This window comes from Fringilla coelebs, assembly GCF_963513975.1.
Source record: "Fringilla coelebs genome assembly, chromosome: 2".
Lineage (NCBI taxonomy): Eukaryota > Metazoa > Chordata > Aves > Passeriformes > Fringillidae > Fringilla > Fringilla coelebs.
In genome coordinates, this window is record NC_140029.1 from 86,976,810 (window position 1) to 87,002,341 (window position 25,532).

The following is a 25,532-nucleotide window of genomic DNA, read 5'->3' on the forward strand; positions in this document are numbered from 1 at the left end:
CAGATTGGAAAAATAACTTGGTTGTTTAGCCCTGTGGTATAAGAACTGTCATATTTGCTGTGTCTGGGAGACATTGTACCCTACTTGTTTCTAGACCTCCTTCTAGCAGTCCCCTCCTGAAAGTTCAGTAGGATAACGTGCTTCAGTAAGGCAAAAGCCTCATTTCTGCCCACCCTCCTAATCATTGCCTTCCTTTCCCCAGCACTCAGTGGTGAGGAATGCTCTGTTCTGCCTGGAAACAGCAGCGAGTCAGAAAGAAAACCACGTGTACACCAAGGCACTGCTGGCATACGCCTTTGCCCTGGCAGGGAACAGAGACAAGCGGAAGGCATTGCTTGACTCACTTGAAAAGGAAGCTGTGAGGAAGGGTGAGTGTTGCTGGTGGGATGTGGGTTTCACCAGCCCTACACCTTCCCTTGGTGGATTGGCTTTTGCTGGTGGGGCAGCGGCTGCAGGCACTGGCCTCTGTGGGTAGGGAAAGGTGGAGGGAGAGGAGAGACTTGTGCAAAGGGGATTCCTTTTCTGACAAGTCCCTCTCAGGGCCCATCCTTCTTCCCTCCTCAGAGGGAGCTCACCAGGGAGCACCAGGCACCATTCCCTTGGTGCTGAGCCCGTGGGTGGCTCTGCTCCCTTCTCTCCTCAGCCCAATCCTCTGGCCACGCCAAGCACTGCTTAGCAAAGGCTTAGCAATGCCCAGGGACATTCCTTCCTTCCTTCCTTCCAGAGCATGGGCTCATGTTGGGACAAAGGTGAGCTTGCAGAGCACAAGGCATGTCAGTCAGAGGGCTGTGCTGAGAGAGACAATGAGCACACAGGGCATTTTGGAGTCTGCAGCACAAGTTCTGAGTCATCAGGGGAAATCCTGTAATCACTTGGAACTAATCTGGCTAAGTCAGGCTGGACAGAGGGTTGGTCCATGGAGCGGGGACTGGAAATGTGAAGGGAGTATCCCCCACACCTTTTGCATTCTCCACCTCCAGGTGACGGGTAAGCCCTGACCACCTTCTTTGGGCCATTTGGCCTCACAGAGGGAGAGTTTGTCACTGCCTGAGCCTGGCATCTCTACTCACAGAGGGAAGGAGTGGCATCCTCCTGAGGTCTCTGGTTCCCTGCAGTGCCCAAGTCCATTAATGTCAACAAGAATGTGGAGTCTAGGAGAAAGCATGTCTAGGTCCTACATATTTTGCTGCTTTATAATGAGTATGGCGTCTCATGCTCATTGTAAACCTGCAAAATGTGTAAACCTGACCGTTCCTGCTTCACCCGGCATGACAGACACATCCCAGAGGCTCCGACCCCCCAGCTGGATCAGGCAGCAGGTCAGGCAGTCCCTAGCAGTATTTACCAGTAACACTGCCTGTTGTCTCTGTCCCTGGCTCCTGTGCAGATGGCTCTGTTCACTGGCAGCGGCCTGGGAAGGAGCCCGAGGCTGATCTCCCGTTCCAGCGCTACCGAGCTCCCTCTGCAGAAGTGGAGATGACGGCCTACGTGCTCCTGGCTCAGCTCACCTCGCAGCCAGCCCCTGCCCAGGAGGAGCTGGCTTTTGCCTCCCTTATTGCAAAGTGGATCAGCAGCCAGCAGAACCCCAACGGAGGCTTCTCCTCCACCCAGGTGAGCCGCTTCCCTCCGGCCACCTCACACACCAAGGTGTCCCAGAAGATGGGACATGTCAGAGAGCCAGGTGGGAGCACAGGGAGTTCCGTCAGGAGGGTGGGAACTGCAGCCCTGCAATGGATCCATGCAGTACCTGCCAGGTTCCTGAGAGGCTGCAGACAAAGATGTCAGGCAGTGCCCCTGGGAAGGGAAATATGCTGAAGCTGTTCTTTCCCTCTGTCTTTTCTTCCTTACACTGGAGAAAGTGAGGACGGAGGGAGGGTGCCAGCTGGCAGGAAGGGCAGGCTGTAGGAGGACAGGCTGCAGGAGGAGAGGCTCATTGCATCCCCTGCTGGGACGCTGGGACTCGTCTCTTTCAGGACACGGTGGTGGCTCTCCAAGCCTTGTCCCTCTACGGAGCTGCCACCTATGCCAAGAGCGGGGCAGCCTCCGCAGTGGCCCTGCGATCCGGAGGGCACTTCCAGCAAGGCTTCCACGTGGATGCCAGCAACCGGCTGCTGCTGCAGCGCGTGGCCCTTCCCCAGGTGCCCGGGGAGTACAGCGTGGAGGTGTCTGGTGAAGGATGCGTCTACCTGCAGGTGAGGCTGGCGGGGACAGCTGGCATCGGGCAGGGGAGGCCCTGGCCAGGCTGGAGGGGACGGAATCATAGGATCATCCGGGCTGGAAAACACCCTGAGATCATCGAATCCTTCCCTTGAGGTGGAGGAGAGTAAAGATCAGGAGAGAGGGGAGAGGTGGAAGGCTCTGGGCGAAGGGCAGAGGATAGGAAGAGTAGAGGAATGTGGAAGAGAGTGGGAAGAAGGAGGGCAGTGTCTGCAGTGTGGAGGAGCTGTGGAAGTGGGGAGGTGGGGTGTGAGAGGGTCCCTCTGTCCCACGCTGAGCACACACGCTCACCACGCTCACCCAGAGCTGCCGGCTGTCCCCTAGACCAGCCTGAGGTACAACGTGCAGCCCATGCAGGACGCGGCGCCCTTCGCGCTCCAGGTGCACACAGCCCCAGAGGCCTGTGGGGACTCCACGGCTCACAAGGTCTTTGACATTGCCATAAACGTCAGGTGAGTCTGCATTTCGCTCTGAGCTTTCCTCTGGAGCCCTGGGAGCTGGGGGAGGTCTGCTTATCCCAGGGTGAGGCAGTCTGGGAGTGCAGCACATTCCTGGGATGGTGGGCAGGAGGTGGCTGTTCTGTGAGGAAGGATTGTCCTGCTGTGGGGACAGCCCAGGGCTGGGCTACTGGGAGGCTGCTTAGATGACTGGGATAACCTGGCATGGCTGGAGAGGAAGGTGCTGGACTGCCAGGACTTAGTGGGGTGCCAAGGGTAATGGAAAAGCTGGAAGTGTGCCCAGCTGTGAGTTGATGTGCACTGGATCTTTGCTGCTTGGTTCCTCAGTTACACGGGGGAGCGCAATGTCTCCAACATGGTGATTGTTGATGTGAAGATGCTGTCAGGATTTGTCCCCTTGAAGTCCTCCGTGAGGAAGGTAGGAGCTTGTTTGTCATACAAGCACATTGATTCACAGAGTCGTTAAGGATGAAAACAATCTCCATGTGCAACCTTCCACCAAATAGAACCAGACCCGCTTATTATCACATCACAACGTGCCCCATCTACTTTTTTTTTAAACTTTTCCAGGAACAGTGACTTCACCACTTTCCCACAGAGCCTGTTGCAATGCTTAATCCCTCTTTCACTGAAGCAATTTCTCCTGATATTCAACATGAATCTCCCCTGTCACATCTTGGGGACATTTCCTCTTGTTCTATTACTATTTGCCTGGGAGGAGAGACTGTTCCTTGCCTCACTACAACCTCCTTCCATGGAGTTGTAGAGAGCATTAAGGTTCCCTTGAGCCTCCTTTTCTTCAGACTAAACAATCTCAGTACCCTCGTAAGACTTACATTCCAGTCTCTTTTCCAGGATCATTGTCTTTCTTTGGAGTTGCTCCAAGGTCTGAAGTGAGGGGTCCAAAACTGAGTGTAGAATTCAATGTGCAGCATCACCAGTGCTGAATGCAAAGAGAAAACATCCACTTTCTTATATTTGAGACACCTTTCAAAAGTCTGTAGCAAACAACAAAGCTTCTGCTTGATTTTGTTGCTGTCATTTGCACATTTGACATGTACAGTAGTCTCTTTTCATACATGGATTAAGGCCAGCACAAGGGGAGACGATGTGATCAGTCTAAGAAAAATAGAATAAGTAATTTTTTCTTTAGACTGATGATAGGCACTTTTATTTTCATTGTGTTCCAACAGCTCCCCGTAAGCACTGTCTGTGCGTAGTGCATTCAAAAATGGTGCTGTTTCCTTTTCCCTTTGCTGATCTACAACCATCTTATAACATCGTGACTCTTTAGGTGTTGGGTAACTGTTTGAGATGGTGATTAGGTGCATGAACATAAAGGCAGTGCACAACTAGCAAGCCAGATGGAATGTATTTTCATTTAATTGTTCCATCACTGTGTTTGATCCAGTGCTGAGGCTCTTCTGGAGCCAGGTTGTACTTCTTCAGCCAGCCTGGTGAAGGGAGGGCTGGAGACCATGATACTTGTGTGGCATACCCAGGAGGCAGTTCTGTGCTGCTGGCTCAGTTCCTGGAGTACTGCAGTATTTCATCCAGAGTACATCCCACCCACAGGGCTGTCTGTGCAAGGGGCACAGGGAGACCTCCTTCAATGCAGTAATATCTTGGTCCTCTTTCTTCAGCTGGAAGCCCACCCTGTTATTGAGCGCACAGAGCTGAATACCAACCATGTTCTACTATACCTGGAAAAGGTGAGGATGGGGCAGAAACACAGGCATTGGGAATTTTGGCTGTGTAGAGCAAAAAATCTGGACTCAAAACTACCATGGCTCTGCTAAGAATGGGACTGAATAATTTACTGTCTTTCTCTGACTACGAACTTCAAGTTTTTAGACTTAATGCTACTTCTCTGCCAGCCCTCAGCCAGCATTCCATCCACCTGTGCACCAGCAGAGCCTCCCCGAGGGTGGGGAATGGTCCCGGGGTTTGCCCCTGCCCCTCAGCCAGCTCTACAGCCCTGTGTCCCCCCAGAGCACGGGTGGCCAGGGAGAGTGTGGGAGCCTGGGGTCAGTGCAGAGGCACAGGGGAGCCCCTGCAGTGCAGAGCCCCCCTCAGCCTCTTCTGCTTCCCTTCCCCAGCTGGGCAGGGAGACCCTCAGCTTCTCCTTCACGGTGGAGCGGGACATCGCCGTGCGGGGCCTGAAGCCAGCCCAGGTGAAGGTCTATGACTACTACGAGACAGGTGAGTGCCAGCAGTGCCCGTGGCAGCCAGCCTGGGCAGGGCACACGTGGAGGGCCACGGCAGCTGTGGGCACCCGCAGCTGCCCCAGCCCGGCACGGCCACCCCAGCCCTGCCCTGAGCTCCGGGAGTGCCGAGGGACCGGGGCAGAGCCGTGCATCCTGGGGCTCCCCCGTTCATTTCTGGCCCTGCAGGGCGGCCCTGCCTGTGCTCCAGGCACACCTGCTGCTCCTTGTGCCTCTGCTGTCCTGCCTGCTGTGCCAGGGTGGCAGGGACAGAGCCGATTGTGCCCACCTCAGCCCGCTGTGCTGGGAGGAGGTGTCTGAGCAGCCTCGGCTACACTGGCCAGGAGACCTGCTGGAGCTGCCTGAGCGGGTGGCTCTGCCTTGCTGCCACTGCCCCCAGACAGGGCTGGCACTGGGGCTGCCCCACCCCAGCTGGCATCTCTGGGGGACACCGGTGATGCTGGCACCAGCCTGCTCTGGGGGGCTGGGAAAAGCATCTCTGTGGCACCCATCCCTCTGCCAGCAGTGACAGGGGTCATGACAGCTCATTCTCCCTTCCCTTCTGTTTTCCAGATGAGTTTGCCACACAGGAATACAGTGCTCCCTGCACCACAGGTAGGTGCACTTGAGCAACTGAGATGCTCCAGCAGGGACTGTTGCAAGTTGTCTTGAACTAGAGTCTTTGTAGACCTTGTGTTTCCTTGGCCTGTGTCTCACCATTTTCCTCACTGTGCCTGCTGCACTCCCCATGTCAGCAGCGAGACCAAAAGCAATGCTGCCACCCAGCTTCCTCTGTAAGATCAGATACAGCTTTCGTTTTCCTTCCCTGCTTACAGCAATCTCAGTATTACTGCCTTTGTTTGTACAGTGGCAATTGTCTTTTCCTCTGTGTTAGTTGTCTTTTCCTCTGTGTTAGTGTCACTTTATGCAAATAAGATTCAGGTCTTCCTTGGGGTGGAACATCCCACTCAGCCTTTTGATTCTCTGCCCTTTTTAGGGCCACATCTGCTGTGCTGCAGACACTGAAAGGTACTGAGGAATTGTCTCCCAAATACCTTGGTGAAATGTTGATGTTATTCACGTCTCTTTAATGAGGGCCTTTCAAGCTCTTCCCTGGGTTGATTTTGCTTTCTCATGGGAAATGCAGCTGCTGAGAGAGAATGTGTCCTTGGATAGCTCATGTATCTCCCGGACAAATCTGCCTCCCCTCTCTGTAGCACAGATATTTTGAATGCATCCAGTCATTCCCATTCTGTTATTTGTCTGCAACTGAGCATTTTTAGGTGAAGCAGTTTCTCATAGTTTAACAGGCTTGATCTCACATAGCCATCAGAACACCAGCCACAGATATCCAGGGCTCTGGATACCACTCACCATAATATTTATCTCACTTTGTCCTTTTCCCACCTCCAGTCGAGGCAGAACAAGGAAATTCCTGAAGAATGCATCTTGTCAGAGCCTTGCTGTATCAGCTCATGTGTTTCTGCCCCTAGAAGATCTTGTTAAGGGAGGGGTATTGAAAAGTTGGAGCAGGACACCTCAAAAGCAAAAAGGAAGCAACAGTGTAAATAAATTAATTCTTGATTCTCATCAGATGTCTGGCCTTGTTTTCTGTTACTGTTATGCTTGTGTCTCTTCCTATCCATGTCATGGCCTGAGATTTCAATCCAGAGCCATCCTCAGGAATACCAGAAGGCAGACAACTTTGAAGAGCTGGGAGATTTTTCTCCATAATTGCCAGTTGTTTAAGGAGAGAGGACATCATATCTCACCCATTATGCACTGGAAGTTGTTCACTCTGCCTTTACAGAGGGTGTTTTCTGCAAGGTGATTTTTGGACATAAACCTCTGATCACATATTGCCTTTGCACTGTGAAATCACTGCTGTGAGGTGCCAGGACACTGTGAACCTCTCCAATATGATCTTCTGCAGCAGCCCAGACAGAAGTGAAGACCTGTGGGCTTTCCCATTCTCTCAGGGTCTGCTTATTTCTAAACAGCTAAAGTGAAATCAGAGAGGGACTGGGACCTTCAGGGTGTCACTCATAGCATTTTTTAGGTTGGAGAGGGCTTTAAGGTCAAGTCCTACCATGAACCCAGCATTGCTCAGTCCACTGCTAAACTGTGTAGGTTTGCATGGGCTTGTTGTGACCCAAGCACTTGGCCTCACACCACTTGCCTTGGCCCATGGATCTAGCCTGTCCAGATCCTTCTGCAGAGCTCTCCTGCCCTCCAGCAGATCAACACTCCCACCCAGCTTCGTGTTTCCTTCAAACTCACTGAGGGTGCCCTTGATCCCCCCAGGTCACTGATAATTAAGCAGGAGTGGCCCAACACTGAGCCCTGGTGACCAGCTGGTGACCAGCTGGATTCTCTAACTGCATTCACCACCTCTCCCTGGGCCTGGCTATCCACACAGCTTTTTACCCAGCAAACAGTGCACCTGTACAAGCCATGGACAACCAATTTCTCCAGGAGGATGCTGTGGGAAATTGTGTCAAAGGCTTTACTGAAGTCCAGGTAACCCATGTCCATTGCCTTTCCCTTATCCATTGAGTGGGTCACCTTGTCTTCTCCTTCTTGTACAGAAGGAGATCAGACTGGTCAAGCAGGACCTGCCTTTCCTAAACCTCTGCTAGCTGGGTCTGATCACCTGGGTGTCCAGTATGTGACACATGATGGCACTCAATCTTAGGCAAAAATTCAACGAAGAACCACTTTATGAGCAAAAACCCCTTGCACTTTTCGCAAGAACTTGATCCTCAGTGGAGGTCCATAGATCTCCTGTGGGCTGTCTGAGTAACTTTAATACTGTTTTTTTCCTCCTTCACAACTAGGGTTACAGTGCTTCAGCAGATTTCAGTGGGGGCTTCATGTCTCGTAATTTGGGCTAAACATTTTTCATGCACATTTTCCAAATGGTTATATTTTCTTTGGTCTAGATTGTCTCATATGGATGTAGAAGCAGTAAACCTCAGTTCAAGAGGTCATATTGCACCATGTGTGTTTAACTTACATGTTTCTACATGCAGAAGTGCCTTTCACCCTGCCAATGTAGGCTTAAGCAAACACACCTATAGGAGTCCCTCTTGTAGATTATTTCACGACTACAGACCCTCCTTTCTCTGGAAAAGAAATTGCCTCATGGTAGAAAAAAAATAGGTGGCTATATTATTTCTAATTCAAAACAAACTGTAATTTAGCTGTATTATAAATTTTGCTCAGCTGTTACTGAAGCTGGTTCATTCCACAGTCTCCTCTGAATATGAGGTGTCAAAAGGCCTTGAGTGTGTAAACCCCAAACATAACAGAAGACAAAGTGACATAATATTAATATCTAGCAAAATAGATTAAAATTTTTATTTGTTCTCAATGACACTGTTTGTGCAGGTACACTAAACCAAAAATTGGATGAAACAGCCAACTGTGCATACTTTGGATGCACAACATGCCATGATACCTAACAGTAAGCATTTCATGAGAATAAACAGGCACATAAGATTATTTTGCATTCAAAAGTTAAAACCACAAATTCATGAGACAAAACAAAGAAAGGGGGATCAATCCTGGGGGTGTCTAAAAGGCCTATGGACAGTTTCATCAAAGCAGCTATGTGATTTAAATGAATGTACCACTTAAACTAGACTTAGGCAGGTAGGTTAGTGGCAAAAGCCATTAGCTTTTCCTTGGGAATCTCTCAGAAGTAGTAGACATGAGATAATGGAAGCTTCCACAAGAAGGCTCAAGCTTCAACTGGAGACCAAGCCATTGCAAGCCAGGAGCCAAAGGCATAATGCATGCACACATCCCTCCTGCCCCCTGGCACTCTCTAATCATTGCAGAGGGCAGACTCTGTCTCCTCCCTCTCTTCTACCAACAGGAAGCCATCCACCAAGGAGGGGTGTCTACAGGGAGGATCACAGAGGCTGAATTTCATGTAACAGTAGTTGATCTTCCAGGCTGCCTGATGGTGGGAGACATGGATAGCCCTCTGCAAAGACCAATTCAGGGGAGGATGTGATTTGTAAGCCAGGGGAGAGAAGCTGTTCCCAAGAACTACCTATCCTTCTCCATTGGTTAGACTGCATCTCAGATGGTGAGTTCAGAGAACATAACACAGAGGCAGATACATTAGAAAGGCTGACCCCCACTTAGGTCATTCTGACCCCTTTTTTTCCCCCCTCACTTGCTCGCCTTATTTCCCTGCACTCAGGCATTGTTAGATGGGTTACTCTTTAATCTAAGAAGCCAGGGAGATTAAAGCTGTGACTGAAAGATGAGCAGGAAAAATCAGATCAGGGAACAAATTGCTCAAAAATCATTGGTGAGTACAGTTAATTTATTTGTAAAGTTCACTTTCCATTCCATTCAGGCATTATTAATGTCATGCTGTGGTGGTGGTGGTGAGGCAGGCAGGTTCCAGCATCTGGGAGTGTTCTTCAGTCATTTCCCTGGTCTGCTTCCTCTGCAAGGATGAAAGAGGATGGGAGGGAACAGGAGTCAGAGAGATATGTCCATCTGCTTTCTAAGGCTGAGAGATGGAGGGAGCAATATGTGGATGTGGAAGCCAGATTGTGTGTGAAGCACAGTACAGGAGAGAGAGCTGCTGTTTTACCAGGCTGGAGGGTCACCCACAGCACTCATTGCTTGTGTCACCTTCAAGGCAGCGTGGGGTTGAGAGAGGGCTGAAATTCTCCCTGACCCACTGGGAGAGACAAGCAGAGTGGGATTTGTCACAACTGTGATGTGCACTGTGCAAACAGGAAAAGCTGGTTGGTGTTCCAGTGAGACAAATTCTGTTTATTTCTCTGCAAAGAGTGGAAGAAATCTACTGCACTCTGTTGCACTATACAGGGCAGGGAAGGAAGCTTGGCAGCTGAGATCTGCCTTCTAGGCAGTGCAGGCCACCTCTGTACATTTAGACTAGTGGGCGAGCCTCTCAAGTAGCAATTTTCCATCACCCTTTCTAAGAAAGATAAAATCTCTGCCTTTTAACAGAACTGGGGAAAAGTAGCCTAAAACCTAAGGTGTCCCCATGAGTCTCACACTGGGCAACCAGACCAGAGCAAAACACCCTTTGGAAATGTTTTACTGTCCTCTCAGTGTTGGGACTTATGCACATTTTTCCATGAAGGGAATCTGTAGGTTCAGAATCAGGAGAAAACAGCTGTACCTATGGACACTGCTCAGATCAACAGGCATTATGGAACAGAAGTGTGAGAGTTCAGACTCTCTTCTACTTTTTCCGTTAGAAACACTAAAGGAGATAAATAAATGCCACCATTTACCACCAGCAGAAGGCAAAGCTTTTGCCTTCTCCAAGTCCAAATCACTTTTTCCAAATCTGTTCTCATAGTGTCATAGTCAGATCCTGTGAAAAACCATTTCCCAGGAACTCTGCTTTCTGGAAGCCTCCATATTCCAAACTCCTGAAACTGGGCAATTGATGCAAATCAAGACATGCCAGTCTTCATATTGGAAGACTCCAGATAGGAGAGGAGAAATAACTTTGGCCAGAGCTTTTTACAGAAGCTCCTAAATTACCTGCGCCCCCAAGCCAAATACACATGGCCTTGCATTGCAGAGAATCCCCCAAAGATGACAGTATTCTGTCCTGACAGCTCAGGCTCCAAGTCAATACTGAGGGCTGCCTGCCCAGGGTTATGAGGCACATCTGTCTCCTGAGAGGCCCTGGGGCAGCAGGAACCTTAGCAGGAAGCAAGCTGTTCCTCCAGACAGTAGCAGCCAAAGGCAAACTAGCTGGCTCTGTAATTCCCATGCTCTCTGTTTTACACACAAGATCTGTGCCTGTAAGTTGGGCTAATGTCTTCCAAATTCAAACAGGAAGAGACAAGTGCTGGCTGGAAGACCAAAAATATAATGAAGAAGATGTAGAGAGCAATAAAGGAAACAGTATCCTACCTGTGGTGCAGGGAGCACTGTATTCCTGTATGGCAAACTCATCTGAAAAACAGAAGGAAAGGGAGGGTGAGCTGTCATGACCCCTGGCACTGCTGGCAGAGGGATGGGTGCCACAGAGATGCTTTTCCCAGCCCCCCAGAGCAGGCTGGTGCCAGCATCCCCCGTGTCCCCCAGAGATGCCAGCTGGGGTGGGGGCAGCCCCAGTGCCAGCCCTGTCTGGGGGCAGTGGCAGCAAGGCAGAGCCACCCGCTCAGGCAGCTCCAGCAGGTCTCCTGGCCAGTGTAGCCGAGGCTGCTCAGACACCTCCTCCCAGCAGAGCGGGCTGAGGTGGGCACAATCGGCTCTGTCCCTGCCACCCTGGCACAGCAGGCAGGACAGCAGAGGCACAAGGAGCAGCAGGTGTGCCTGGAAGCACAGGCAGGGCCGCCCTGCAGGGCCAGAAATGAACGGGGGAGCCCCAGGATGCACGGCTCTGCCCCGGTCCCTCGGCACTCCCGGAGCTCAGGGCAGGGCTGGGGTGGCCGTGCCGGGCTGGGGCAGCTGTGGGTGCCCACAGCTGCCGTGGCCCTCCACGTGTGCCCTGCCCAGGCTGGCTGCCACGGGCACTGCTGGCACTCACCTGTCTCGTAGTAGTCATAGACCTTCACCTGGGCTGGCTTCAGGCCCCGCACGGCGATGTCCCGCTCCACCGTGAAGGAGAAGCTGAGGGTCTCCCTGCCCAGCTGGGGAAGGGAAGCAGAAGAGGCTGAGGGGGGCTCTGCACTGCAGGGGCTCCCCTGTGCCTCTGCACTGACCCCAGGCTCCCACACTCTCCCCAGCCACCCGTGCTCTGGGGATGTGAGCAGTGCTCTCCATCTCCATCTTGTGCCCCTGCCATTGTGCTGCAGAGCTCAGTGTGTGCCCCACGGCAGCCCCGGGTCGGTCCTCACCTGCTCGATGTACAGCAAAACATGGTTTGTGTTCACTTCTGTTCGCTGGATCTGGTGGAACCATGTGCTTGAGAGCTGGGAAAAGGAGATGTGGATGAGGTTGGTGTTCTGAAGGGAAGTTAGTCAATCTTCAATTTCTCCCCTCCACTAAAATCTCTCCATGTAGGTACTAAGAAGTAAAGCACAGGAACTGTACTTCCCAGGGGATTTGTAAAACACTCTTCTATAAAGACCCACATATTAAGACTTCCCCTGGCTCCCACTATCTTAGGCTCTTTCATCTTCTTGACACAAAAATGGAATGAGGGAGCAGCGTTGTCATGGCTGTCACATATCTCCCAAGGCTCCTGAGTTCCTGATATTAGACCTGATGGTCTCCTTCTGTCTTTAAATCTGGGGCTATACAGGACATTTAACTACAAGCTACCACAAGAACTTGAGGAGTGAGAAGGGAATGCTGCTGCTGGCATCCCTTATTCACCCCTACTCCAGAGCTGAGGGGTGGAAAACCTGGAGGAAAAGATGGACAGGTCTAAGAGTGGAGAAGATACTAGGAAAATAATTAAATGCTACTTTAAATAATTAAATTGATGCCCCATATTAGAAACAGATATACTCAAAGAAATGCTTCAAAGGCACCATACCTTCCCCACGGAGGACTTCAAGGGGACAAATCCTGACAGCATCTTCACATCAACAATCACCATGTTGGAGACATTGCGCTCCCCCGTGTAACTGAGGAACCAAGCAACAAAGATCCAGTGCACATCAACTCACAGCTGGGCACACTTCCAGCTTTTCCATTGGCACCCCACTAAGTCCTGGCAGTCCAGCACCTTCCTCTCCAGCCGTGCCAGGCTATCCCAGTCATCTAAGCAGCCTCCCAGTAGCCCAGCCCTGGGCTGTCCCCACAGCAGGACAATCCTTCCTCACAGAACAGCCGCCTCCTGCCCCCCGTCCCAGGAATGTGCTGCACTCCCAGACTGCCTCACCCTGGGGATAACCAGACCTCCCCCAGCTCCCAGGGCTCCAGAGGAAAGCTCAGAGCGAAATGCAGACTCACCTGACATTTATGGCAATGTCAAAGACCTTGTGAGCCGTGGAGTCCCCACAGGCCTCTGGGGCTGTGTGCACCTGGAGCGCGAAGGGCGCCGCGTCCTGCGTGGGCTGCACGTTGTACCTCAGGCTGGTCTAGGGGACAGCCAGCAGCTCTGGGTGAGCGTGGTGAGCGTGTGTGCCCAGATGGGGACAGAGGGACCCTCTCACACCCCACCTCCCCACTTTCACAGCTCCTCCACACTGCAGACACTGCCCTCCTTCTTCCCACTCTCTTCCACATTCCTCTACTCTTCCTATCCTCTGCCCTTCGCCCAGAGCCTTCCACCTCTCCCCTCTCTCCTGTTCTTTACTCTCCTCCGCCTCAAAGGAAGGATTCGATGATCTCAGGGTGCTTTCCAGCCCGGATGATCCTATGATTCCGTCCCCTCCAGCCGGGCCAGGGCCTCCCCTGCCCGATGCCAGCTGTCCCCGCCAGCCTCACCTGCAGGTAGACGCATCCTTCACCAGACACCTCCACGCTGTACTCCCCGGGCACCTGGGGAAGGGCCACGCGCTGCAGCAGCAGCCGGTTGCTGGCATCCACGTGGAAGCCTTGCTGGAAGTGCCCTCCGGATCGCAGGGCCACTGCGGAGGCTGCCCCGCTCTTGGCATAGGTGGCAGCTCCGTAGAGGGACAAGGCTTGGAGAGCCACCACCGTGTCCTGAAAGAGACGAGTCCCAGCGTCCCAGCAGGGGATGCAATGAGCCTCTCCTCCTGCAGCCTGTCCTCCTACAGCCTGCCCTTCCTGCCAGCTGGCACCCTCCCTCCATCCTCACTTTCTCCAGTGTAAGGAAGAAAAGACAGAGGGAAAGAACAGCTTCTGCATATTTCCCTTCCCAGGGGCACTGCCTGACATCTTTGTCTGCAGCCTCTCAGGAACCTGGCAGGTACTGCATGGATCCATTGCAGGGCTGCAGTTCCCACCCTCCTGACAGAACTCCCTGTGCTCCCACCTGGCTCTCTGACATGTCCCATCTTCTGGGACACCTTGGTGTGTGAGGTGGCCGGAGGGAAGCGGCTCACCTGGGTGGAGGAGAAGCCTCCATTGGGGTTCTGCTGGCTGCTGATCCACTTTGCAATAAGGGATGCAAAAGCCAGCTCCTCCTGGGCAGGGGCTGGCTGCGAGGTGAGCTGAGCCAGGAGCACGTAGGCCGTCATCTCCACTTCTGCAGAGGGAGCTCGGTAGCGCTGGAACGGGAGATCAGCCTCGGGCTCCTTCCCAGGCCGCTGCCAGTGAACAGAGCCATCTGCACAGGAGCCAGGGACAGAGACAACAGGCAGTGTTACTGGTAAATACTGCTAGGGACTGCCTGACCTGCTGCCTGATCCAGCTGGGAGGACGGAGCCTCTGGGATGTGTCTGTCATGCCGGGTGAAGCGGGAATGGTCAGGTTTACACATTTTGCAGGTTTATAACGAGTATGAGACACCATACTCATTATAAAGCAGCAAAATATGTAGGACCTAGACACCACTTTGTCCTAGACTCCACATTCTTGTTGACATTAATGGACTTTGGCACTGCAGGGAACCAGAGACCTCAGGAGGATGCCACTCCTTCCCTCTGTGAGTAGAGAGGCCAAATGGCCCAAAGAAGGTGATCAGGGCTTACCCGTCACCTGGAGGTGGAGAAGGCAAAAGGTGTGGGGGATACTCCCTTCACATTTCCAGTCCCCACTCCTTGGACCAACCCTCTGTCCAGCCTGACTTAGCCAGATTAGTTCCAAGTGATTACAGGATTTCCCCTGGTGACTCAGAACTTGTGCTGCAGACTCCAAAGTGCCCTGTATGCTCATTGTCTCTCTTAGCACAGCCCTCTGACTGACATGCCTCGTGCTCTGCAAGCTCACCTTTGTTCCAACATGAGCCCATGCTCTGGAAGGAAGGAAGGAATGTCCCTGGGCATTGCTAAGCCTTTGCTAAGCAGTGCCTGGCATGGCCAGAGGATTGGGCTGAGGAGAGAAGGGAGCAGAGCCACCCACAGGCTCAGCACCAAGGGAATGGTGCCTGGTGCTCCCTGGTGAGCTCCCTCTCAGGAGGGAAGAAGGATGGGCCCTGAGAGGGACTTGTCAGAAAAGGAATCCCCTTTGCACAAGTCTTTTCTCTCCCTCCACCTTTCCCTACCCACAGAGGCCAGTGCCTGCAGCCACTGCCCCACCAGCAAAAGCCAATCCACCAAGGGAAGATGTAGGGCTGGTGAAAGCCACATCCCACCAGCAACACTCACCCTTCCTCACAGCTTCCTTTTCAAGTGAGTCAAGCAATGCCTTCCGCTTGTCCCTGTTCCCTGCCAGGGCAAAGGCGTATGCCAGCAGTGCCTTGGTGTACACATGGTTTTCTTTCTGACTCGCTGCTGTTTCCAGGCAGAACAGAGCATTCCTCACCACTGAGTGCTGGAAGGAGAGAGAGACTGAACTAGAGGTGATCATACTGACCCTTGTCTTGGAGCAATAGGAATGGGGATGATACCTGTGGACCCTTAGCATCCCACTCTCTGGCCTGACAAAGATTTTACCGTTGTGTATCTCTTCCCTCCAGGCCTAATAATTCCTAGAACAAATGGGCAGCCAAAGGCTATTCCTTATCTTGAATCTACTTTTCTTTAACATGTCTTGTTGTAATGGTTTTTCCCAGTTTCATTTAAAGACTGTGAAACAGTGTTCCAATCCTTCTTCCTTGCAAAGAATTACCGGTCTGATTGGGTTCTGGGGTAAGAGGAGTTCTCTGAAATACTTCCTTGCTTTAGGTTTAATGAATACTTGCTTTCCTCCTCCAGCTATCACCCTGAGACTGTTGTGCATTTTCACCTTCTGCTCTATCCTTTCCTTTAGTTTGTTTTCCCTTTGCCAGGGCATTTTCAAAAAATTTCACTTTCTGGAAATGATGTAGATTCTAGTTTGCTTGTAAACTCTATCTTCACATAAGAAAAAAAAATGTGTGGCTTTTTTGTATTTTCTGGAAGGTTTTTTGCGATGCTCACATTAGCAATGCATATACTGGTTTAAGAGTGCAATCACTACAGCAAAATAAAATGTAGCTACTTTAAATGCCGTTATGACTTGCAGACACTGTTATACCACAAACCTTCAGCAAGATGCGACTACTTCTCATTTGTGATGGAAAAGCTGCTATAAAATTGAAAAAGTAGCTCTGCAGGGAGAGCATGCCATGACCTGAAAGCTAACAGCACATTCACAGCTTAATAAAGGGTCTAGAAGGAACAGACATACTTTGCTGTTGCTTTGTGCTTTGAATTTCACTGTGTGTGTACTGCAAGACGAAATCTTTTGTGATCCCCTTTGGAGAAGCAGTCCAGCTGGTTTTAAGAAAGCAAAGAACAAAGCCAAAATTGGTTGTGTCTGTGCCTACCACTGTTTGTAAGGTAAACGTTGGGGAACAGTGCAGTCTAATGACAGGATGTGACAGTAGACACACATGCTAAGGGCAGTGCTATTAAGGTATTTATCAGGGTTTAATATGGCTTATTTTACTTACAGAAATACTCTGTATGAGCCTTAATTACTTAAGGACTGTGCTAACCTTAGTTCGTGCAGCTTAACTTGAAATGCCCCCATAGCCCACTCAGATTGTGACAAACCTCTTCCTTCACATTCAGTGGCAGTTTTGGACTCAGACAGGGAGCTGGAAAACATCCTCATTATCCAATATGGCTCTGCCTGAGAGCTTGGTTCTAAACACAACATATGACATAGAAAGAATGCTCTTCTGGTGAAGTTAGTGCCATCCATGTCACCTTACTGACAAAGTGATTCCTTCTGCTTGTTCTTGCTACATAGGAAAAAACTTTGGACACAGAACATTCCCTCCTACATTTGGAGCAGAGGGATTGCAACAGCCTGGCAACCACACTGGCCCAGCAGTCCCTCTGCTGTGATTCATACCCCAGTTTTACCTGCACCACCACCTCGTCTCAAAGTGAGGGGATCAGAATGGCCCAACCCACACTGCTCTTAAATAGGCTTTAGGCTTTCCACAGAGTGCCATAATGGTAGTCCCCATAGCTATACCTTATCCTTCAAGCATTAAGGATGGGGATTTCCCAAAAAATCATCTAGAAGAAGAAGGGAAAATGACAATGAATGCCTGAGTGTGCCAGATCTGTTTTAAGATCTGTGGTTTTGTATCTGCCCAACAGGCCTGAGATTGGTTCAACAGGATTGTACTATTCTAAGAAACAGAAGGAGATTTCTGTAGATGTAGAAAACCTATTTGGCTCACTTCAGAGAATTAAATATTATTTAACTCACTGTCAGTCCAAGCTGTATGGAGCAAATCCATTATCATCCACAGAAGAACTGAGAAAAACGTTAAATGAAATGTGTATATAAAATGGGAAAGAGGAAGAAAATGGAGGAAGATGCTCCTTCAGTCTAGGCTTGAATGGAAAGACTATTCAGACAGGATTTCTTCTTTCCAAAGGTAAAGGGACCTGATAATCTGGGCATGGGGACACTAGTAGGGCAGGTTAGTACCACCTGTGGCTCGGGCTGGGGTGCAGACACGTACAGTTACAGGCAGAGGAATCTCCAGCAGTGCAATGGTGATGTAGGCTGCCAGCGTGACCTCGTCGTTCACTCCACCCTGCAGGGAAACACAAGGGTACTTGTTGATCCCACAGAGTGCCACTGGCTTCTCCCTGTGCTACATATCCACATCCTGCAGGGACAAATTCCCCCTGGCTCCCTTTTCATGCGGAGTCCTTCAGAGGATGGTGCTGATTCTTCCTGCTGCCTTGCTCCCTCCCACACCCTGAGCGCTGAAATAACTCTGTTGGTGCCAGAGTGACTTATGGTCAAGTTCCAGCCCGACAAAGCCCATGTGGAGCCAACCAGGCAGACTCGTTACCTTCATGGCATTGTTCAGGAGCGTCCCAGAACTGCGGAAACAGCCGTTCTCCTTCTGCTTGTGAGTGAGCCAGACCAAAGCATCCTGGATGTGCTTCTCCTCTATGAAGATGTGAGGCCGGGCCTGGGCAAAGGACTTGAGGACAAAGGCTGTGAGCCTGAAAGTGATAGAGAGAGCCAAGACATCCTGAGCAGGCCCTGTATCCATCAGAGGTCGTAGGGCCCATTTAACTTCATCTCCACTTCCATTCCAAACACCACAATGGCCAAGCACAAAAGAACACTGAGAAACAAGAGGGTGTGAAAAACGAAAAGCCAGAGGTACTGAAGTCATACCAGGTATTTCCAGCTTGCCCATAACGTGGCCCAAAGGTGCTATAAGAACCATCCCGGTGTTTGTACTTCAATTGCCTTTGATACCCTGAAATGAAGAGTGAAAATATATTTCAGTCGCCGCAGTGCTTTTCAAGGAGCCATACAAGGGAAATGCAGCAGACAGGGGACACACTGTCCCCCTTGGCTATGGCACAGTTGTGACCCGTGCTGCTCAGTATTGCAAAGGAAGTTCAGGGAAACCCCCAGCTCTGAATATTCTTGTGCTCTCCCTCTCCCCAAAAACACCTGGAAACTGGCTATCTGTGGTCACTGCTGCTCTCTGCCCAAGACTTCAGGAGGAGAGGTAAATTCATCCCAAACGTGAGAGAAATGGGAGAATGATTCCCAAAGGAGAACTGATTAAAAATATGAGCCCTACACAGGATAATAATGCAGAAGACAGGGTCATTTTCTTTGGAGGAAATGCAATTTTCCTGTGAAAATAACTGAGTCACAACCTCCCCTTGCTAGTTGGCAGATGCCCACCGTGTGCATATGTACTGATGTTTTGTCTGTCATCATGCCCTAGCTAATGTGGTAAAATTCTGCCCTGGTCAAAGGTGAGCAATACTTGCACACTTCAATCCTAAGGAGAATTCAAGATCTACATAAGCAGCTGCCATAATTAATGGTTATAGTCTGATTTATATAGTTCATATGACCCTTTCTTATGGAGGGAAATCCTGAGTTGTTGCCAGCCCTGGACTTTTTCTGTGCTCATTTTTGGATGCTGCTGTCTCTCACCCTGTACCTCCAACTGAGCATAGGATTCCTTCTTACAGATACTGCATTGCATGCCCCTGAGCTGCCAGTACCCTGCTCCTTTCTAGAGACAGCCTCCAACAGAGGGTCCAGGCCAGTGGCCAGCAGTGTCCTTATCCAGTAGCCAAGGGAAGGGATGAACAAAGGCAAAAGCTCACCGCTCACTAAGTATCCAGTGGCCTTGGATTTGATCTCCTCACTCAGCTGCCCTGTCTTGTTCAGGTAGTCCAGGACGTAGATGTTGGGGGAAAACAGGACCATGTTCTGCTCCCCACAGCCAAAGGGCATCTGGAGGAGCTGGTGCAGGTTCTGCATGGCAGTGCCCATGATGTCACCTGGGCAATGGGACAATTCACAGTGTAAAATGGCCATTAGACTGAGCACAGCCTGAAGTGGCAGCGTTTCAAAATAGCATGTGACACTTTGAGGAGGTTTCACTTACCTAGCACTGAGAAATATGCTCTGGCTGAGCCATCCACCACAGTCTCTGGGAGAGCCAAGGAGACTGTCTGCGACACTGACTCTTCTGGGATAAAAAGCAGAGTAATTTGGTACCAATTCTAGATGTATCTACAATGCATGGGTAGCAGCTATCCATGGGTGAGACACCTGAAGGGGGGTTTCCTGACTTCAACAAATCCATTCATCTGTAATTCTGTTGATGAAGTTTCCCATCCTGAAAATTTTGTATTGGGCCTGCAACACCCCCACACAGAGGTTGTCATGGACTTCTACATGGCACCATCAACCAGTTTTGACTGGCAAATCACCTTTTCCAGCCTATTTTTTTTGGCCTTTTTCTGCTTTGGTGGGCAGACCTGGCTTACCGCAGAGTCTGGTTTTTGATTTCACATCTGTTAAATGAAAGGCATTAGAGATAACCATATCAAATCCCAAATACTCTCTCCTTGCATTGACCTGGCCAGCCTCATTTCCTAAATGATGTGCTTCTCCCTCTCTAATTGAAGACATTGTGACATCCTCAGCTGTTCTTCCACAGGAAGAATTGTTTTCACTAACAGTACATCTATTTTATTCAATTTTATCAGATCCCTACACATTTCTTCTCAGAGTGGAGCACTCACAAACCTTTCACTCCACCTTTGTCTTTAGTTTCTACCTCAGCAAAGAAAGGTTTGGAAAACAAATGGCTCTTACCAGATGCACAGAGCACAGAGTTGTACGTGGTTTCCACTTCAGTCCCTTCCGGCTTGGGGGAAAAAAAAGCAAAAAAATGAGAAACAACAGCAACAAAAAAAAGGAAGAAATATCAAAAGGGAAAGTAAAAGGCACTTTTTGAAAATTGCCTGAAATTTTTCTCCTCCATGTGCTAAGCTGAGGATAATTGAGAACTGTAACATACTGACTAATCAAAGTATGAAATTCTTTTCTTTCTTACTACTGAGAGGTGCCCTGCAGCTTCACAGGTTGTGATGGAGATAACATGCAAGGTGATGCTATCAACAGGGACATGGGACCTGGTCCTCTGAATTGCCCCTCACTGTGGCCCAGCCTAGCAGAGCTCTCCAGGCTGTGGTGATGGCTGAGTGCCTGGCACACTGGGAGAATATGTGTGCAAGAACTTTGACTGGGGGCAGAGAGAGCGCCCCAATGCACCCACATGTGACATGCTGCAACAACCAAAATTCAAATGTGTGCCACAGTCAACTGCTTTATAAGTCCTAGTCTGGTCTTTGAAGTCAGAAAAGAATCCCTCTTTTCTGTTGAGATGGGTGAAAATATTTTGCAGAGAACTCAGGAATCAAATGTTTACTGGAAAACTGGTTTTGTCAGAATTTATTTTAGTAAGATTCCTGCATCAGTTTTTTAACCTCTAAATACAAGAGTTTTCATGTTTCACTACTGGTTTCCAGCTTTTGCCAGCTGATTTTTTTCCCCAGCATGTGAACAATGGTGTTATTGTCTTCACTTTCTCACAATCAGAATACATTGTCCCTCATTTTTCAGTATGAAAAGACAGAAAAGTACTAAAATAGCAGGAAAAAACAAAAGAAAAAAAGGAAAAAGTTTTTTGGATAAACTGTGACAGAACTAAATGCTTTTGTTTGAAAAGGCACCTTCTTGTTTGTCTCAGTATGTCATTCTGATATGCCACTAAATGAGAAATCCATTGCTTTGCTTGATTTCCAACAGGAAATGAAAATGTACAAACTGTAATTGTTTGAAAGATTTTCCTTTCCAGATGAGAAATTCCTGGGTGAAAAAAATCCTTTTTCCCAAAGAGCTTTCAATGAGACTTGGTTTCTCGAGGGGCAGGAAGATGCCCTGGGGCCTCTGGCACCCTCACTTCTGTCTCTCTCTGGGCTGCTCTGCCTGCTGCAGGGAATACTGCCATCCATGTGCTCAGGACAATGCAGCTCACCCCGAGCATGTTACACTGTATCCATCCCTGCTAATTAATTGTTCAGCCTTGGATGCTAATCTCTGATTCTGTCCTGTCAGGGCTTGCTGTAGATTAATTGCCACAGTACAGTAACAGGATAGGATGAGCAATCTCTCGGACACCCTGACAGGAGTAACTCTAATACTTGTTCAGTAATTTACATTCCCCTGCCATCTGTGAGAAAAGACTTTACAGTGCTCTATCTTCCTCTATCTTCCAAGAACTAAGCAAACATTCTTTTTCCTGAAGGGGTATGTGAAATTAGGAGAATTTCCTGAAATGTTAAACAGCTGTTCCTGTATAATACATTCAAATCAATTTGTAAAAAAAAAAAACCAAAACAAAAAAAAGCGCCTAGCAGACTGTTTTTCCATGCAGATAGGACTGTTGTTCCATCATTTCATTCAGGTTAGCAAAACATTTCCTGAAGCTACATGAATCCTACCTCTGCCTTACTGAAGACTGGAATGTCTGCAATGTAAGGAGGACTTATTATGATATAAATATCCCTACATAACAAGCTGGTTCTTTTTTTAGCTAAGAGCATCACTGGGAATCTTATAAAAACAAAAGGTTAGTTATATTTTTTAAACGTTCTTAGAGGTGTAATAAAAATAATTCAAAACCGTGATGGTAGTTTTGTTTAGAAATATTTGTAGATTGCAGCGACTGTTCCATATTCCAGAGTACTGGCCATGGGCTGGAGGAGAAGCATAAGCTTTCTGGCTAGTGTTCAATTCACAGCCTTTCCCTGTGATTTATTACAGGCAAACACAAGGATTTCTCATTTTTCTCTGATGTGACGTGTCTCAGAAAAGCCTGTCATTATTGCCTGCCTTATTATTCCTGTCCCTCCACGTAATGTAAGCCCCTGCTTTGGCTGTGAGACGGCAGCACTGTGAGTTATGGCCTCTATTGGCCTGCGTTAGATTTATCAGTGCTTCTTTTGTAACAGCTTGCAGAATAAGAGTCCCACAAGCCATTACTGCTGCTCTCGTGGCCAGACCAGAAAACCTTTATCACACAGCAGCTCTGGCTGTTGCTATTGCTGCTTTTCTGTGCCTCCAGAAGGAGCAGCCCACGTACCTCCACCAGCAGCTGTCTGATGACCGTGTCCTTCCGTCCTTTCTCAGGGGTCTCCACAATGTAGTTCCCACAGGGCTGCTGGTTCTGTAGGGCCTCAGTGGTCACTGAGAGCTCCACCTGCCCTGGAGGAAACAGGGGTCAGTCAGCCCTGCCAGGCAGAGCCAGGGAAAGACGGGTTTGTGTTTGTGCTGGGAACTCTGGGATGCATTACAGAGAAGCTTTTCCAAGAGGAGAACTAAATCTGAGAGAGGGTTTTGTCTTGATCTAGATGCAGCCTTCCAGATCACCTCCTTTGTTACGGCCACCCAGGCAGGTGTTAGTCCATCAGCATGGAGAGTAGCGATGGGGAAGGTCTCAAAAATCAAATGGTCTTTTTCTGGGAGGCTTCAGAGAAAGCAAGCTTTGATTAAAAAATTTCAGACCCAAGTACATTAAGACAGGACATTCTTAGCTCCACAGCTGGACTGTCTGGGTTCTTTGCATGCCTTAAGGGAATTTGTGATTTCTATTAAATGTTGCGAAAACCGTGGCCTGTAACACATCATTTGTTTAGGACCTGGAAACTACACCCAGTGTAGTGTCTCAGCATCTAGGCTGGGTTTTTGACACAGAGAAAGAAGATCCTTCCAAACAGGTTTGGAGCCATCTAGCTCCTCACACCAGAGATCTGGTGCCACACACTTCCATCTGATCCCAGTATCTTCTTGCCATCAGGTCTCTTACCTAGAGATCTTGGTGATATTGCCCAAGCAACAGTTTTTCTTTCATTCACACAGATGCAGTAGGATTCCTCCTGTTTCCCCACTGGTACAGCCAGGAAATCAGTAGATTCAGCCAGAGACACACTGACCTGCCAGTTGTACAGAGAGGGGTCGTGAGGTTTGGAGTTGCAGAGGAGCTGGAGCTATTGCAGACAATGCAGTACATGGAAATGGGTAGTGGAGCTACCTATTATGGGTATTGCAGAGCAAGAGCTGCCTGATAAAGGAGGAAAGGACTGAAATTTACACAACTGTAGGAGATCAGGGAGGTAGGTGTAGAGAATAGCATCTTTGGAAAGGAAATCAATTCTGGGGAAATGAATAGTACAGACCAGTCGTGCCATGAATTAAAGATCTCCCTCATGATTAGTTAGGTGAAGATATAAAACACCAGCAGTGGGAAAGCTAGTAAGGGAACAAAGAAAAGTAGAAGAGGGGAAAAAGGAAAAGTGAAATAAAGAACCTGAAAATAGCAAACAAAGTAGGAAATACGGGGACATAAGTGAGAGTGCATTGGAATGACTGGACAAGTGCCCCTCCTTGTTTCAGCTTCATTCCTTTTAGAAAAAAAATCAGTATTTATAAAAAACCAAGCAAAGGTGATTGAGATTATGTACTAATCCCTTCCCAATTTTTCTCTTGTCTTTTTATGTTAGAACAAAATGCAGGTAAGAATGGTGAAGCTATATAGCTCTGCTCAGTGTTTTAGGGACAGACACAACAATTTACAGGAAGTCTGCATATTCCAGCAAATCTTCTGTGAAGTTTCGTGAGATGAGACTAAAGGCTGAACATAAATATCCACCCTGGTGAACCTGGAATTTCCATTTGGGCATGCCATGATTCTGTGATCTGTGAAGAACCCAGGTTCTCTATTTCTGTAGAACAGTGACATAAATTTGTGATGACAAGGCTGGGGCGCTCAGTAGCAGCGCTTCAGGCTCTGAATCAAGTGCAGCTTTCGAAACTTTGACAGGAAAACACATTCCCTCTTCACTGAATACAACCAGGACTTGTACACATGTACACCTACATGAAATTACATTTGCAGATCAGTCATCTGGCTTGGAACACCCAGTAAAAAAGGGCCCACTGCAGTCTCCCCAGGGCTGTTAGGCTGAGCAGTGCTGTGAGCATCCCTTACCCTGATGCAGGCAGGCAGGTAGTTGAGAACGGTGGCTTTCAGCGTGAAGGACTCCCCACGCACCACAGAGTAGGGCATGGTGAGCTCCACAAAGAAGGGCTGGAAGGCTCTGAGGGACACTGTCGGGGACAGGCCAAAGCCCCTGTCTGCTGAAGTGCAGAATGCGTTGGCTTTCCACTCCGTGATGGTGTCAGGGATGGTCACTTCCAGATCGGCTTTTCCCTCAGAGCTGGTCAGGGACAGAGAAGAAGATTTCAGTTGTATTCCAGCGTTCATCTACTCTCCTACTGAGCAACATCTGCTGACAGCAAACCCCTGCCCAGCTGGGATACAGGCACTGGCTTTTGCACGTTCCTCTAAAGCATCCTATACTTAATATCCTTAAAAAATCCCTTTGTCTACTAGAAATACTTCTCTCAGTGAAATACCAATACATCCACCGAGGCTTTAACCTAGTCCAAGGTTTTGGCCCAGTGACCACACTCTAGATTCTCTTGGACACTTACTTCACTGAAACTATGTCCCAGATCCATGTCTCAGGGAAGTACTTCCGGACAGTCTCCATAGCATTGCCATCAACCATATCTTCTGCCATGGCATAACCCACTTCTCCATGCAGATTCATTGCAGAGACTAGCAAATTTATTCAAGGACAGGAAAAAAGGAAATGATGTGTCAAACTCCATTCTAAACCAGGACAACTACCTTCCCTCCAGGTAGTTTCTACTCTTAGGTCAAATTTTAAAATTAAAAGAACAGCTTTGACATCTTGGCCACTGGAAACACAAATTTCTCTGTTGCCATCTCAGTATTTAATTTTACTTAATGTTGCTACTCTTCTTACAGAGATTGGATGGAGTTGAGCATTCTTCCCCCACTGCCAGCAAACCCTTCAGTGCCAAAAGAACCATGCATGATGATATGAGGGCATATTTCTATAGCAATACAGAATCAAATCTGAAGCTCACTGTCCCCAAATATTACCGTGGCACACAGTTTAATAATCTGGCTGAAGAACTGATTGCATTTATACATGACAGGAAACAGAAGCCACACTTAGCCCTCCATCTAGGAATTTTTTAAAATTGAAAATGGATCTTAACATCTCTGGCCATCTCACAGTGTTGCATAGTGTTGTGCCTTACAAAAGGCTTTTCCAGCAGGCTTAGAAGACCTTACATCTTCTGAAAGCAGACAGCTGTCTTGAGCCATACTCTGATGACAAATCCTCTATTTCCAAACCAAAGATCTGATCCTTATGAGTAGGAGGCTAGAAGGTGTCACTGGACCAAAAGCTACAATTGTTTA

General features: G+C 49.0%; 2 protein-coding genes across 2 annotated transcripts in view; one reads left to right on the forward strand and one right to left on the reverse strand.

Moving 5' to 3' along the window:
- The window catches only part of A2M (alpha-2-macroglobulin), a gene marked incomplete at its 5' end in the record, with an annotated part of 29,781 nt that extends 23,312 nt beyond the window's left edge, over positions 1-6,469 (forward strand). Inside the window, 9 exon segments of the mRNA XM_084226028.1 lie at positions 203-368; positions 1,388-1,611; positions 1,974-2,192; positions 2,542-2,669; positions 3,003-3,093; positions 4,319-4,387; positions 4,775-4,877; positions 5,453-5,494; positions 6,293-6,469. Of these exon segments, the coding sequence (XP_084082154.1) occupies positions 203-368; positions 1,388-1,611; positions 1,974-2,192; positions 2,542-2,669; positions 3,003-3,093; positions 4,319-4,387; positions 4,775-4,877; positions 5,453-5,494; positions 6,293-6,318 (1,068 nt within the window). The 3' untranslated portion in view covers positions 6,319-6,469.
- Positions 6,470-8,244: 1,775 nt separating this feature from the next.
- Positions 8,245-25,532, reverse strand: part of LOC311166851 (alpha-2-macroglobulin-like) — a gene marked incomplete at its 5' end in the record, with an annotated part of 35,289 nt that continues 18,001 nt past the window's right edge. The window contains 19 exons of the mRNA XM_084227046.1: positions 8,245-9,344; positions 10,802-10,843; positions 11,421-11,523; positions 11,731-11,805; positions 12,375-12,465; positions 12,794-12,921; positions 13,271-13,489; positions 13,852-14,075; positions 15,055-15,220; positions 17,355-17,429; positions 17,694-17,850; positions 18,029-18,113; positions 18,988-19,164; positions 19,272-19,355; positions 19,988-20,039; positions 22,320-22,441; positions 23,043-23,169; positions 24,225-24,453; positions 24,731-24,857. Of these exons, the coding sequence (XP_084083172.1) occupies positions 9,319-9,344; positions 10,802-10,843; positions 11,421-11,523; positions 11,731-11,805; positions 12,375-12,465; positions 12,794-12,921; positions 13,271-13,489; positions 13,852-14,075; positions 15,055-15,220; positions 17,355-17,429; positions 17,694-17,850; positions 18,029-18,113; positions 18,988-19,164; positions 19,272-19,355; positions 19,988-20,039; positions 22,320-22,441; positions 23,043-23,169; positions 24,225-24,453; positions 24,731-24,857 (2,309 nt within the window). The 3' untranslated portion in view covers positions 8,245-9,318. The remainder of the gene's footprint in view (positions 9,345-10,801; positions 10,844-11,420; positions 11,524-11,730; positions 11,806-12,374; positions 12,466-12,793; positions 12,922-13,270; positions 13,490-13,851; positions 14,076-15,054; positions 15,221-17,354; positions 17,430-17,693; positions 17,851-18,028; positions 18,114-18,987; positions 19,165-19,271; positions 19,356-19,987; positions 20,040-22,319; positions 22,442-23,042; positions 23,170-24,224; positions 24,454-24,730; positions 24,858-25,532) is intronic.